Raw genomic sequence first — 14,997 nt, forward strand, 5'->3', positions numbered from 1 at the left:
GATGTTGAACTGGCTTAAGAAGAAAGTAGATATGAGAAGTCAAAACCATATCAATCACCCACTTCATAATAGCATTTAAGAATTTAACTCGGAATAGACTCAAATAACAATGCAATGCCGCTCATTTCACGTCTCCAAGATCATAGATAAGTGCTTCCTACATAGGTTTTTACATAACCAGGAAAAGTGACGCTCATTTCATAAGTTCGTTCTACAGAGGTGTTTACAAACCAGGCAGGCCAAGTTCTTGTCACAAAAATTAACTAGTGCAGCGTATTTAACGACCACCACGGCCACGACCGCGTCCACGTCCACGGCCCCGGCCCCTTCCCACAGGCCTCCCTGAAATGTTGAAAAGGCAAAAAAAAATTAGAGGATTCATGACATTTAATCACAATATCAAAGATTGTAAATCGGTATAAATCAATGTGCTCAAAAGTAAAGGTGTCCAAGCCAAATAAAAGCTTATAGTACCAGCAGTTGGCTTCTTGGGCTTGACCCTAGGCGTCTCTTCAACCAGCAGAGTCTCAAGATTCAAGCTGTCAGGAAGGATGTAGTATCGAATATTGTTACCCCTCACACTGAGATGATCCAGAGTCACTGGATTCTTTCCCCTGAGTGTAAGTTTCACAGTCTTCAAATGTGTATTCATACTGATATCTACACCTGAACCAAGAAGTAAATTACAAGTCAGAACAGCTAATTTTGCCCCTTGTATTCAAATGTGTATTCATACAGCTACTGCGCATCAAATTAAGATTATAATGCATTTCGGCAGAATAAATCAATTCTTATAGAGCGATAAGAAGCTTGCTATGAACAGTTCAACATAAAATAATAATTTAGATTACAGATGTGAAACAGACTCATCTAACACATATTTTAAATGAGTGAACAAATTATTTCCTCACAACATTTCGCAATACCATTAACCAATTCAACTTAAAATAAGGACCCCAGAATTTAACTGAACTTAGTCACTTATGCTTAGGTAAGGAATTATCAAGTGACAAATGGAAGTGATGGCCGTGCTCGTGTTCTGAAATGGCATATATGGTTTGGAGGCAGATCAAAAGTTCAAAACTATATGCATATTAAAACCCCAGTGTAAGGACATTGACTAGTTATGACTCTGAGACTCTCCGACCTCCAGAATGAATAAATGGAAGCCATTTCGTAGCAGTAGCACAATACTTCAGAATCATTATGCTCATGCACTTTTGTTCTGATGTGGTGTCCTTGGCTTGAGGCCTGAGGGAACCAACACCCCACCTTGACATCCCACTGTTAGCAATTTCCACAAATTCCAGAAATTTTAAAACAGAGTAAGAAAGGGGAAATAACTGGAAGCACATAACTTAAAAACTCTTGAAATGTCATCCATGGTTTGGAGCCAGAGCAACTAGTCAAGGACAATCGCAAGATCTTACTTGGACTCCACAACTTCAAACAACAACAAAAACCAGAGGCAATTTTAGTAGCAACAGTCCCCTGGTACTGCTTCTACATGTTCAAACTCCACAAATTGCTAAACCCAGTAGTCGCCAACACCTAATTATCTAACTCCATAAAAAACAAAGCTCAGTTGATTTCACCGAATCAAGCAGTGAAGACGCAAAGAGAAACTAGCATCTTCTCAATTCTACGACACACCGCAGTAAACCTAGTCTGCTTATCAACTATTAGAATCTAAGTTTAAAGGCGTTTTAAGCTACCAAAACCTATCAATCGATTCAATTTCACATCGCCCAAATCCTAGGGTTTAATTAAACCCTAAAACATCGAAAATCGAAGAAAAGAGTAATAGAGGATGGCGAGGGAAAACCTGTGATGGTGCCATTGACAACGGTGCCGTTCTTGAGCTCGATCGACACAGTTTCGTTGTTCAACTTCATCAAGAACCTGACGATTAAGGCGTTTTAGTACAAAAGCCAACTTATCGATTCCAGCTAAGAACTGTGAAATTTTTACAGAGAGAGAGATAGAGAGAGAGGAGTGACCTGACGAGCTTCATGGTTGCGAGGAAGAAATTGGAGAGCTAGGGCTGGGAGGTTTTTCCAAAAACGAGGCGGGAGAGTGCGGATCTGTCTGTGCCGCCCTGATTTTAACTAGGGCGAGGCTAAGCATACGACATCAAATTTATACAGATGCCCTCGTATATATAATTATATATATATATATATATGGGAGTACTTTTACGACACCAAAATAGTTGTCGGTTTATCAATTGGACTAAGGCCCTTTAGCGGACCATAACTGACCATAATCCGGTGTGTAAATCTTGGGTCGAGCCACTCAACGGAAGATGAGCTTTATAGTTTATAGGAAGCAATTTGGCCACACCGAATATGACCCGACTGTGGCTCAATAGGGGCGGATACACGTTGCCGGTCTCTATGGGCAGCCTATAAGAGATTTTGGTTATTATAGAAACCGGTTACCTATCCTTATTATAGATGTCATTAGATCAGTTGGCAAACTGCTTTGCTATCTTTTGTTTCCCTATAGTCAAAGGTTCGAATGTTATCAAATCACTTTTTCAACATTTTTTCTATTTTATTATACTTTCTGCTTCTGATGCAATCGATCTTGAGACCTTGTGGTCTATGCAATTAAAGCAAAGCCAATAGACCACTAAGTGACCAACATTTTCTCTATTTTATTCTTCTACATCCTTCTCATTTTCTTTGGTTAAATTAAATCTAATTTTAATTTCATTCCTTTTTTTTCTAACTTTATTTTTCCTGAAATAATGAATATTCTACTTTTCTATTATAATTCTAGCATAACATGCGCATAAAATTAATCTTTAACATGTTTATTCATATTTCTACATTTCTATCAATATCTTTAGAAAACATTTCTCTAATAAGACTGAGCTTCGGTTCTAAACCTTTAACAAGAACAAAAAAACATCTTTCAATTAGCCTAGATGAAATTTTAATTCTAGATCCGCCACTGGTCATATACTCATGTAGTGTCGTTGTGTAGAGAGATATTTATATGTACTCAATTTCTGAAAAGTCAAAATTTTAAGAATAATACATGAAGTATTGCCACTGAGAATTAAGATTACTAACTTTCAATACTATCAAAATGGTACGCGAACTCACAATTCCTACTTAACTTAGATACATTGTCGTTAACTCTTGTTTACAGAGTGTGCCATATGAAGGGTAGAAACATATTTTCCGCACTCTTAACTCATCATTTCATCTCCTCCACCATCTACCGTCGTTGCTCGGATCGAGTTAAAGCCTCAAGCCCCCGACCATCTCCTCCGACACACGACCCAAGATCTCTTTGAAATTTTGGCCTCATCCATAGTTTCTACACCAACCACGTTTGTTCGATTCTTCTCTATCTTCATCACAAGGTCACTGTCTCTCTAACACTGACTCATTGACTCCCGTCGCCTCAGCCTCTCTAGTTTTCCTTCATGTCCTCATGGAGATCGAGTAGAATCTTGCTATATGTCTTCGATTTGGTTTGATGATCTTACTTTGTAATCTTTGATCTATCTCTTCACTTTATATTGTTGTGTTTTTTTGGTTTGTAGATTAGGGATGTGGAGTAGGATAGGAAGAGATACAAATATCGAGTAAAATTGGAAGTAGATAAGGATGTTGTCCATAATGATATACGAATTGGAATTGGATTATTGGGTAAGCTACTGATTGGTAGGAATGACTCGTATGGAGGTGCTTTGGAAGCTCTATGAATCACTTCAATATTGTACGTGGATAATAGACTTGTAGTGGTAGTAGTACATGTCTGTAATTCCTCCCCTCTTAATATTCTTCCATGCTTCTCAAGTCCATCGATGACATTTTCTTAGGATTGGATTACAACAACAGTTACCAAAATATGTGGAGCCTCCTTATCAGATGCTATTAAATTCCCAAGGATTGGAGTCTGTTTATACTCTCGCCAAGAATTGAATCGGTGATATTCCTTGATCTTCCAAACTAACCAAAACATAGAGACGATCTCATACCTTTTTTTATGCATTCATTAGTGAGGAAACGAGCTTGCCCTTTGACTTGATATATGCTATTTTGACTTGATGTATCTGGTTGACCGATATAATTGATTTATCGTATCGTTTTATAAAAATCAAAGATATATCGGGGATACATCTGTGATATAATTGACTGATCATGTTCTAATTGCATATAATAGAGTTTTTGAGCATATTATTATACAATATGGTTGTAGGTTGATGGACATATATAATATGAAATATATGTTGGTTTATTTTGTAATTGCGAACTTTAGATTGTTGTTAATAGTTGTGGTAAATGAAGAATACTTATTAATTTTATAATAAAATTATATGAATTTATTAACTTGGTTTAAAAAAATAGAAGTTGAAATTGGAGGAAAATGAAAAATGAAATCGAAAAAAATGAAGTGACAAAAATACCTTTAAAAATTAGTGGGAGATGTGCCACAAACGATGTTAATTGATAGAATAAACCAAAATTAAGTCGATTATAAACTTATGATACTAATGCGATAGTTTTCAAATATAAGATACTCAAAATTAGAATGACTGATAATTGAGATATCATTTCCTAAAAAACAACTATTTCAGCCGAACATGATGGTGTTAGGTACAAGATTTTGAAAAGCGTCAAACCGGAGGATCTTCCATAAACCAAAAGAGAAAATGGACGAACAATAATTACGAGTGTGGGTCTAGGTGAAAAAAAGAAAACACAGAGAATAAGAGATGGTTTATAAACGAAGCAAGTCTCTCTGAAACAGTTAATTTTGTTAAAACAATTAAAACTCTCTTCCTCCTGATCCATCATCCTAAACCCTAACCTCTTCTTCTCCCATGACTCTCCTCCTTTCTCCAAATTGAACACACCTCCAACTCCATGGTACTATTCACCTCTCTGAGATTTCGCAAGTTCAACTATTTCAATTCGCTAATTGTGCTGCGTTCACACTATTGTAGGATAGAGAAGACAGACGGCCTGGGTTCAAGAGGAAATTCCAGTATCAGGATCCAGGCAGGAACCACCAACAGCAGCCGTACGATCGATACGCGCTTCCTGAAGGTAGAGATTACGATTGCTACTACGAAAGATGAAAGATTCGTATCGGTTTTATGTAGCTAATGATTTGTTTATGGTTGGGGATTTGTTATAGGGTGGGTTGGATGTCCTGCTTTCGGAGACGAAATTTGTGGTATAATTCCCTCTAAAGTACCTCTGGGTGAGGCTTTTAGTGACCACATTCAAGGTGAAACCTACACCCCAAAGCAAGTCATTCATCAACAAAGACTTCTAGGAAGAGAGGTAAACTCCTTTCGATTCCGTATTCCACTGTATTCTTACTACTACCTTATCCTGTGTTAGCTGACCGATACATTTTTTTTTATAGCTTGGTTTAGTGATTGACCTAACAAACACTACGCGTTACTACCCTCTTTCGGATTGGGGAAGAGAACACATTCGTCATGTTAAAGTGAGTGTTTCGAGTGATCTGTTGTCAGTTGTTGTTGTTCTAGTTTTATCTGTTTATTTATGTTGGTTGATCTGTTTCGCACCAGATAAAATGCCAAGGAAGGGATTCAGTACCTGATAGTGATTCTGTAAATAGATTTATCGATGAGGTAAGCTGCTTCGGTGCTACTGTCTTCTTTATATCTATATGTCGGTGATTGACTCATTTGACTGATAACTTCTTTTTGATAGGTATCGAAATTTTTCTCCCATAGAACAGATCCAATGAAGTATATTCTCGTCCACTGTACACATGGGCATAACCGCACAGGTTTCATGATTGTGCATTACCTTATACATACCAAATCAATTACCGTCACTGAGGTAGATATTAAGTCATGCAGCTATTGTTTTAGTTACGATTACTCTGTCCCCGCGAATTTAGATTTTCTTCCATATTCAAATGTCCATTCTGCAGGCAATAAGTCAATTTGCCAGAGCTCGTCATCCTGGGATATATAAACAGGACTATATAGACGCGCTATACCTGTCTTATCATGAAACAAAACCTGATTCTTTTGTTTGCCCTCAAACTCCAGAGTGGAAAAGAAGTTTGGATCAGGACAATGTAGGTGTTTGATAATCATACTATATTATCTTGTTTGAAGTGTGTGTGCACGTCCCACCCCCTCCCCCTCTTCTGTTGGAACCTTTTCTCTCATTTTAGTTTACTCACTAGAATGGTTAAGGTGATGTCTGACAATATGCTTATTCACTAGATCATATGTACTTTAGGTATCGGTGTCTTAAATTGATGACTTGTTCGGAAGCAGTACATGATCGAATAATATATGAACTTTAGGCCTGCAACAGTTGGGATTTGTATGCTTGGCTTTGCATGCTTTAACTGTATTCTAGAACCACAAGAGTACTTTTGTGTCAGTGCCATGCCTGTTTATTCATGGTCCTTCTGAGTGCAGTTTAGAATAAATGCCAGATTGGAGGTATCAGAATGATTTGATTAAAGTCCCTCTATTGAATTCAAACCCTAGGGATAAGTTATACATGTGGCTCTGCCTATAGTTACTGAATTTGGATTGTTTTATTGTTGTTCCATACTTGACTTTTCCCCCCTTTAGGAGAACCATGTGAAAAATGGAGCAATGACGATTGATGATGTTTTGGGAGATACAATACCTTTTGACCAGCAAAAGATGTTGCAGGAAGCATGTTATCATGCACTCGACTTGGTTATAACGGTAGGCTATCAAGTGTGAATACCTGGACTTTGGCTCTTAAGCCTTTATACAAGATGCTGTTGTCAATATATAAATTTATTTCTGGCCCTCTTCAGGGTAGAGGGAAGTTGCCGTTTCCCGGGTCCCATCCTGTTTCTCTCAACAGGTTTGGTCTAATATCCGTCTTTCCAGTGATTTTGACCCAACTGCAATGTTATTTGTATCAAGTATTGGGTTTAGATGACGTTTACCTTCCATGACATACTTTGTCTTTAGAGAGAACCAACAATTACTAAGGCAGCGCTATTACTACGCCACATGGAAAGCTGATGGAACTCGCTATATGATGCTAATTACTTGGGATGGGTGTTACTTAATTGATAGAAGGTTTCATTTCCGAAGGGTCCAGATGCGCTTTCCTTGCAGATATTCAAATAAGGTCTGTTTTCATTTTCACATCTGCCACATAGAATGTGCTTTGCTCGATGTGAGTTGTTTCTGTAAATGACTCTAATCTCTTTGTATAATTATTCTTCCGAAGGTTTTACCTGAGAAGACTCATCATTTTACATTACTCGATGGAGAGATGATAATTGACACGGACCCAAATACTCAAAAACAAGAGAGAAGATATCTCATTTATGATGTCATGTCAATTAACCAAGCCTCAGTTGTAAAGGTTAGTTATATGATAAGTAATTGGAATCTGTTACACTGGCTCCCCCTTTTACTTTTGATTTGGGTAGTTCATTCTTAACTTCATGGTTGTGATCTCTATTTGCTGTTTGCAAGCAATATCTTTTATTCTTTTGTTTTCTCTGGCTGTTCAGAAAAAAAAAGGTAGTTTGCTTATGTACTGTTTTTATTCATAAGCATGGGCATATTTTTATGCCATTGTTTGTTCACTGGAAATTTTTCATCAGAAAGCACCTATTATTGGAACATTACTTCGCCTGTAAAATTTGAGAGATCGATGAGTCGATGACAAAATAAATTTAGAAGTGATTAGAATTCACTAGGTCCTTGGTTTCTCATTGCCTTTCTTGATACTATATCTTCCAAACAGTTGATTTGAGGTTTACTCATTTTCATACGGGCATTTTAAAGGGTAGAAAAACATTTAGAGGGAGCAACTTTTACCCTTTAATTGTCAGTCATGTGTAAATGTCCTCATGAATAGGTTTATGTTAAGGTGTATGCTTTTGATGCCAACTTTTTTGTTATGACTAGTAATTCCTGCTTTTATCAACTAACTAACAAGGTGATGTGTAAAAATCCTCCAGCTGCCATTCCATGAACGGTTTAAGATGCTGGAAAGAGAAGTGATCGAGCCTCGAAATATGGAACGTGATGCCCTTTCCAGGAGTGCCGAGCCATATTACCGATATGACTTGGAACCGTTCAGTGTACATATGCTCTTAAATCCTCTTTAAAATCCACTTATCAATTAATCTGAAATAGCATAATCCGTCAAGATTGGTAGTTTACATTGTTATAGATATTCACCAGGTGAGGAGGAAGGGATTTTGGATACTGTCTACTGTTACCAAGCTTTTGAGGAAATTCATTCCTGGGCTTTCACATGCATCAGACGGTCTGATATTCCAGGTTATTTGAAATCTTTCGAAAGCTGATTCATTTTGTGGATGATAGAGTAATGGAAAACCAATAATTTGGTAAAACCTGTAACATCTAAAGGTTACTGAGTTTCATACTTTAACAATTCATGAGTGATATCATTATATCCTATACACTCCCGAGCTATAGTTGATAATTTGTCTTTTTCAGGGCTGGGATGATCCATATGTACCCAGAACGCATGAAGGTCTTTTAAAGTGGAAATTTCCTGAAATGAATTCAGTTGATTTCCTCTTTGAGGTTGCATTCTGACTCTGAATTTAAGATCATGTTTATTACATGATTTATTTTATAAACTTATTGTAAGGGCATAATTAAAAAATAGTTTGTGTTGACAGTTGGCAGTTGATGGTCATCCGCTACTTTTCCTGAATGAGCGTGGAAAGAAGAAGCTGATGTCTGGCTTTAGGGTTGTTTTTAAAGGTTGACCTAAAATGCCCTCTACTTGGTTGATATTCACCTCATATCGTTTTAAGTTGATAAATTTGATGAAGTCTTGCCAAGCAGCCTTTTAATTTTATCCCCAATTGTCTGTTGTGTTGCGCTGGGATTCAAGATCTTGCATTTCACTGTGACAGGAACATAATTTCTTGAGATAAAGAGTCAAATTAATAATTTCTTTCTTTGGGACTTTGGGTCTTTTTGAGTTTTTCCCTGTATCAGTACTATTTCCTTAACCATATCCGTTGATCTTCGTAAACTGGGCTTGGAATCTAACACCTTGGTATTCATATTCCAATTGCAGATGATTTGGATCCTGCTTTTTGTTCGGGGAAAATCATAGAGTGCTCCTGGGACGCAGAGGAACACGTGTGGGTTTGTATGCGGCTTAGGCCAGACAAATCGACGCCAAATGAGTTCATGACGTATACAAAGGTATCTAGCCTGTCCTGTCCTTCTGTAATCTTGCTGCACCTTTGAAACACATGTCTGGACTGATGAAAATGCCATGGTCTCCCGAAATTGATAGGTAATGAAAAGCATCAAGGATAATATAACGGAGGAAGTTGTGCTGAAAGAGATTGATGAGATTGTCCGTCTACCTATGTATGCTGATCGAATACAGACTGATATTAGGGCACACGAGCATACTTCTTCCTCTCGGCGTAGGTAGCCAACAATTGCAGTCACTAGAAACAGGACATCAAATTCATCACAATACACACAATTGAGCTTAATTGTATTTTAGTTTTTTTTTCTTCACATTTTTTATTGGTCAAAATAGCTGAAAGAATAATTCTTGATTTGTAATGTCATCATAAGCAGAGGTCTGGTTGGCGCTGCTTCCTCTCCTCAGCTTTGGTTTTGGAGCTGCTGTGCTGCTTGTTGTTGTGTTAACCATCGGGTTTTTTCTTTTATCTCTGATATTGTACTAAGAGGTGACAGCCTAAGTTGGTTGATTGAGTTTTAGTTTTTGCCTTTTTCTTTGTTAGTTTTTGTATGCAGTGTAACGGTGGGGCAAAATATATTTTTAGTATGGCCGTGTCCGGCTCTCCTCATCGTCTATGTTGTATACTTGTGGGTTTGGGAGGATAGAAGCTTATTTACAGTTCGTGATTGACTTCTTGTAATTGATAGCTATCTTGTACCTAAGTCTGTTTTAATAAATTTGGTTTTTGTCTTCTAAAAAAAAATATAAGCCGAGGTTTTGTATCTGTAGTCTTTTTGTTCTGGATCTGTGTTGTACTCTAGCAATGAGTTGATCATTTAATTAATTGATTTATAGCTTATTAAATGATAGCTCGTTCTCGAGAAGTTTGATAATTCAAATTTCGAAATACAGGAATGTTTTTGGCTATATCACTGGCGCTGTCGATGAAACCAGTATGCACAAGTTCTTTGTTTTAATTCAAGGTGGTTATTAAGCCGGTATTTCCAATTTCCGAAAAGATCAAGGTCATACTGGGTTGTGGGTGCTGACCAATTGCCGGAGTTTCGATCAAACAATTGTGAACTTCACATCTTCTACTAAAAGCTTCAACAATAGTTTGATGATTATCTTTTAGTACGTTTAAGCCAGCTTGTCACTTCCTTAATCAACTAGTAAACCAAATCACTTATCCATGATTGAGTTGGAAATCCTATGCTGATAGGGAGACACCCCTTCTATGTATATGCCATGCCTATTCCCTTCCTTTCTATTTATTTCACGCCAATTTTGTTCTGGTGAGTTGTGACCTGTAACTTGTGAATGTCGAGAAGCTACCATCACCATGGAGAAGAAACAAAACACGGCCAAATTCGAAAAAAACTCAGATCCCAAAAATCTCTGGAAAAAGAGTGGTACGTCCGCTCTGAAGAAGAAAGCCAGCGAACGCGAGATTCTCAGCGGTGCGCAGGTCTGCTGGATTCTTGAGGGGCCAGCTGGGAATGTTGAGGTCTGGCCGGAAATCTTATAAGCCGATGCCATATCCATTATCACCAATTACAAACAATCCAAAAAGAAAACCAAGCCTTATAAGGAGATCAGACGATCCAAGAGTATGGGGCAGCTTGAGAAAAACAAGGGTTTAGCCATGAGTGATCATGTTGACAGTGATCAAACTAAGCCTTGCAGCCGATCCAAGAGTATGGGGAAGCTTGAAGTAAAAAAGGGTTCAGCAATGGGTCATGTTGACAGTGAGGGACTGTTAAATATGGCGGTGAACTTCAAGAAAAACTTGGGGTTTGATTTTGATCAAGTGCTGAATATCCTCATGGAGGATGATGATGACCTTGAAGATCAACACAAGTGTCTCGATATGCGTGATGATATCGATCAGTTCGTATGATTTCACTATGGAAATGTTGAACCAAACAAGGGTTTTGATATGGTTGGTGACAAGTTGGATATCCATGATATGGCTCAATGTCTGAATTCTAAAATAAACAATGATTTTGATCAGAATAGTTTTGATTTTGGCAATGTGGGATTAGATAACTTGTCCGGGGAATCATTGAAGCATACGTCAGATTTCTTGGGTTCAAACATAAAGAGAATCAGAATATATAGATCAGGGAAATGCTTCAGTCGAGGGTGTGAACATGATCAACAAATCGCATACCATGGGCTGAATAATAGCTCTGATTCTCTGCAGTTTGAGGATAATAATGTTCTTATCGATCGATTTTAATCAAATCTTGAATGATTTTCTTGGTGATACCACTGATGATCTTGACATGGGGTTTCCAGAATGATCTTGACATGCGACAGCACCAGGTTCTCATCAGAATGGTAATATTTGTGGAATGTGGCCGTGGGAAACATCATGGCCCTCGCCACACTACACGATTGGGGTTGGATGGAGCTAACAACTTGTCCAATTACTCGACGAATTTTGAGAATGAGAACAAAAATATCAGTCCCTTTTTGTCAAGCTTGGACGAGCAGCCAAAGTTGATGGGTTCCAACAAAATGTTTAGGAGATATTGGAAGAAATTAAAGAACTTTCAGTTATTATTATTTTTTTATGGGAGGGCTAGTGTGGTCACCTTCAAGTTTTTATTAATGAAACTGTCGAATGCAAGGTGAGACGTGAAGTTTAAACCCCTGATTACAAAGGCCTAACATAATATCAAATATCTGTACAAACAAGTACTTAACAAAACATTAACTAACAAAGAATATTACTCTAATGACAGCTCTATTTTATAAAGTATAGTGTATACCATGTCGATTTTATTAACAAGTGCATACCATGTCAATTTTAATTAACAATTTTATTAACTGTATTATTAGTTAATTTCCACTATTTCTCGGCAATTAGATCTTTCTAATGATGGGCTTACGTACAATATAAACAATTTTTTTCTAGATCTTCTTGATATACTGTTCTTTGGTACGGTGGTGTCAGACTAGCAGAAACCAAACTTAATTAATATGAATTTACTCATGCTAATCAATCGATTTAATGCGACTTACCCGATCATGCAAAATTTGTGTGACTTGCTAATTAGAATTAACCTGAGATGTGACTTAATAATTACGTACTCATGTAAGTACGTCTGGTGTACGTAGATTATTCCCTTAATGAACATAAACTTTGTTATCCTTAAATCAGAACGTACAAACAATCGGACATAGACGCTCAATTTGGATTCCTAGTTCATTGCATGCAATAAACTTTATAAACTGGTCAAAACTCAATACATTAGATATGTAAAGAGTGAATCTATACATGAATTAGGAATGTAAATATGTAATTCCTGTTGCTAATAGAAATAGCTAGGAAAACGTTATGCTCAATAAAGGTTATAGCTATGTAGAATCATTTGGTCCCTTGAATCCCTTCGTGAATATTCTATCATGAAAATTAAAAAGTTAACAACAACTGAGAACAAATTGCTCCTCTAATGTACAAGGATAGCTCAGAAGATCGGAGAACCAACCAAGTGCGTCAACTCATCAAAGTTATGTCATCTCCAGGTACAATCTACATGCATATATATTCTGTAAACTTACAGATTACTCATTTTAACTTTAATGACTTACTCATGGAAGTTGGTTTAGAAACTCATCTAGACCAAGTCCCAAACCCTTAGTTTCTTTGTGACTTGTCTCAAACCTGTAAACCTGCTTGGTTTTGTACTTTGAATAGATACACCGCATGCCTTTCTAGTCCTATCTCGAAGAAGCTTCAATTGGGTAGCTATCTTTGACTGAAAAGTAGGCATTCTAAATTTCCTTAAACTTCAAAAGTTCAAAATGCATGCATGACTGCTGCCTTCCATCTCGGATTTGCAGATCATATTACAGTGTATCGATTAGATTAAAGATCACAACTTAAGAAATTCTCTTCGAGAGATAATCGATCGATGGTACGATGAATTTGAATGGGGCATATTTCCAACGTACTTTTCCGGTTTTCCCCCATCTCGTCTTGCCCGAACCTATGCATGGTCCATAACTCCATATCATTTTCATTTTTTCTTTTCATGGAGCTGTTATATATATCCAAGTTAGATTAACCTACGTACATTAATGGGCCTCAACCAGCATCGATCAATAATATCACAGGAGCATGGCTAACAGCTTAAAACTAACGTCAGAAGTCGCTTGCCGGCAGAAAACCAAAAATTCGATCACCATCACAATCATAAAACAATTCGTTCCATAACCAAATAGTTGGATGTATAACCAAAGTCATTACAAAAAAAGAAACGTATATGGTCCAACTAGATCACTGTTGGCCGATTATTAACTATACACGTATCGTGTATGCTTTTATATTATTCAACGAATATGTATATATGTATAGAGATCGATCAAGAAAACATTATCTAGGCAACACTGGTGAAGTTGAAGTTGGAACATGTAGTTTGCCTACCCAACAGAGTCGAACTGAAGCCAACCTTCGACGCCGCCAAATCAAACTGTACAAGATTGTTTTCCAACTGGTACCCGCCGATCACAATCGAAGTTCTCGGATTTTCACCGCCGTTAACAAACCCCAGGCACAAAACGTCCTCACTCACGGACACCATCGAGTTCGCCCCGAATATCCTCCAGTACGTGCTCTTGTTCTGCAACACTAGGTCGATCTCCGGCACCGACGGCCCCAGACGCGTGCTAAACACGTTTTCCGTGCTGAAACACACCTCGAAGGGAGCCACGGCGGTCACTCTAGAGATGTTCCTAGCCGCAGACTCGGTTATGAAGGCTTCAGTTACGGCTTTGAATATGGAAGTTTCTAGAACAGTGTGGGGGTTCACAGTGCTGATCTTGGTCCCACCCACGCCGGAGGTGGTGTTGATGGAGAGTAAGGTGGTGTTAATAGCGACTGCTTTGTAGTTGACCTGGATCGACTTCACGCCGATGAAGTATTCAGACGAGGCATCACCCTGGGAGAAAGCGGAGGCAGTGCTGACGGGGTTGATGTAGAGAGGAGTGTATGTGAGGGACTGGGATACGTCGATTCCGGGGAGGAGAGTGTAGGGGCCATCGCCGAAGAAAGCGACGCCGTTTGCGGAGGTGGAGGAGGATAAGCAGAGGGCGAACTTTCTTTTGAAGCTGAATGCTGAAGCAAATTGCGAAGAGAGTGCTATCTTAGTCCTTCCCAGACCAGCCATGCCCGAAACACCGGAGGCGAGGCCGCTTAAGAGGAACGTCGGCGCACAGGCGAATAGGAAGTTGGAAACGGTGACGTTTTGGCCGGGGTTGGACCCTGTCGTCGACTGGATAGACACTACGTCGTGGGCAACTTCACCGCCGGTGGCGGTGTGCGTGACGCTGTTGTCAGGATTGACGCCGCACGTGTTGTTATTGCAGCCAGGTTTCGGGGATGAGAAGCAGTCCCCGCAGCTGCTGGCTCCGGCGAGTGAGCATTGTGCGGAGCGGCAACGCGCCGGACGGTAAGTGGAGGACACGTAATTTTGCTCGCAGTCTACCCAGAGGTACTGGCCGCCGAGGTCGAGAACTAGGCTGATGGGGACGAGAGGGGTTCGTTGAGCAATACGAGTGGTGTATTGGAGGGTAGAAGCGTCTTTGGTGACCGGAACGACGAGGGCCTTGGGTCTGAAAGATTGTTGGGCAAATGTTGTGGAGGTGAAGAGTAGGGTGGAGAAGAGGAAGCAAAATTGAACAAGGGAAGCCATGATTGACAGAACTGATGTGATCGAGTTGTGAGAAATGGATGTGGAGGTCGTGTCTAACTGTCTATTTATAGTTAGTTGTCGGTGGATGCGAT

General features: G+C 38.8%; 3 protein-coding genes across 5 annotated transcripts; 1 reads left to right on the top strand and 2 right to left on the bottom strand.

Moving 5' to 3' along the window:
- Window positions 1-2,137, bottom strand: LOC126784729 (small nuclear ribonucleoprotein SmD1b). Its single transcript, XM_050510221.1, has 4 exons — window positions 2,001-2,137; window positions 1,826-1,902; window positions 475-666; window positions 1-342 (listed from the first exon to the last, which is right to left on the bottom strand). The coding sequence occupies exons 1-4, from the start codon at window positions 2,012-2,014 to the stop codon at window positions 278-280; spliced, it is 348 nt and encodes a 115-aa protein (XP_050366178.1). The 5' UTR covers window positions 2,015-2,137; the 3' UTR covers window positions 1-277.
- A 2,601-nt stretch (window positions 2,138-4,738) lies between these two features.
- Window positions 4,739-10,032, top strand: LOC126784719 (uncharacterized). Of its 3 annotated transcripts, none has more exons than XR_007670976.1 (18): window positions 4,739-4,889; window positions 4,967-5,069; window positions 5,161-5,309; window positions 5,395-5,478; window positions 5,564-5,626; window positions 5,709-5,840; window positions 5,935-6,084; window positions 6,596-6,715; window positions 6,811-6,860; window positions 6,971-7,133; window positions 7,236-7,373; window positions 7,978-8,100; window positions 8,204-8,302; window positions 8,483-8,572; window positions 8,671-8,755; window positions 9,078-9,208; window positions 9,303-9,600; window positions 9,978-10,032. XR_007670976.1 is itself a non-coding variant. In XM_050510209.1 (18 exons), the coding sequence occupies exons 1-18, from the start codon at window positions 4,887-4,889 to the stop codon at window positions 9,741-9,743; spliced, it is 1,968 nt and encodes a 655-aa protein (XP_050366166.1). In that variant the 5' UTR covers window positions 4,739-4,886; the 3' UTR covers window positions 9,744-9,967. The 3 variants fall into 3 exon arrangements, 2 of the variants coding, with proteins under 2 accessions (XP_050366166.1, XP_050366167.1); XM_050510209.1 differs by lacking the exon at window positions 9,978-10,032 and having other exon boundaries at window positions 9,303-9,442; window positions 9,599-9,967; XM_050510210.1 differs by lacking the exon at window positions 9,978-10,032 and having other exon boundaries at window positions 9,303-9,438; window positions 9,599-9,967.
- Window positions 10,033-13,455: 3,423 nt separating this feature from the next.
- Window positions 13,456-14,914, bottom strand: LOC126784720 (probable aspartic proteinase GIP2). The gene has a single exon (XM_050510211.1). It carries the CDS (start codon window positions 14,903-14,905, stop codon window positions 13,592-13,594), a length of 1,314 nt encoding a protein of 437 aa, XP_050366168.1. The 5' UTR covers window positions 14,906-14,914; the 3' UTR covers window positions 13,456-13,591.
- Between the last annotated feature and the right edge of the window lie 83 nt (window positions 14,915-14,997).

This window comes from Argentina anserina, chromosome 2 (assembly GCF_933775445.1).
Source record: "Argentina anserina chromosome 2, drPotAnse1.1, whole genome shotgun sequence".
NCBI lineage: Eukaryota > Viridiplantae > Streptophyta > Magnoliopsida > Rosales > Rosaceae > Argentina > Argentina anserina.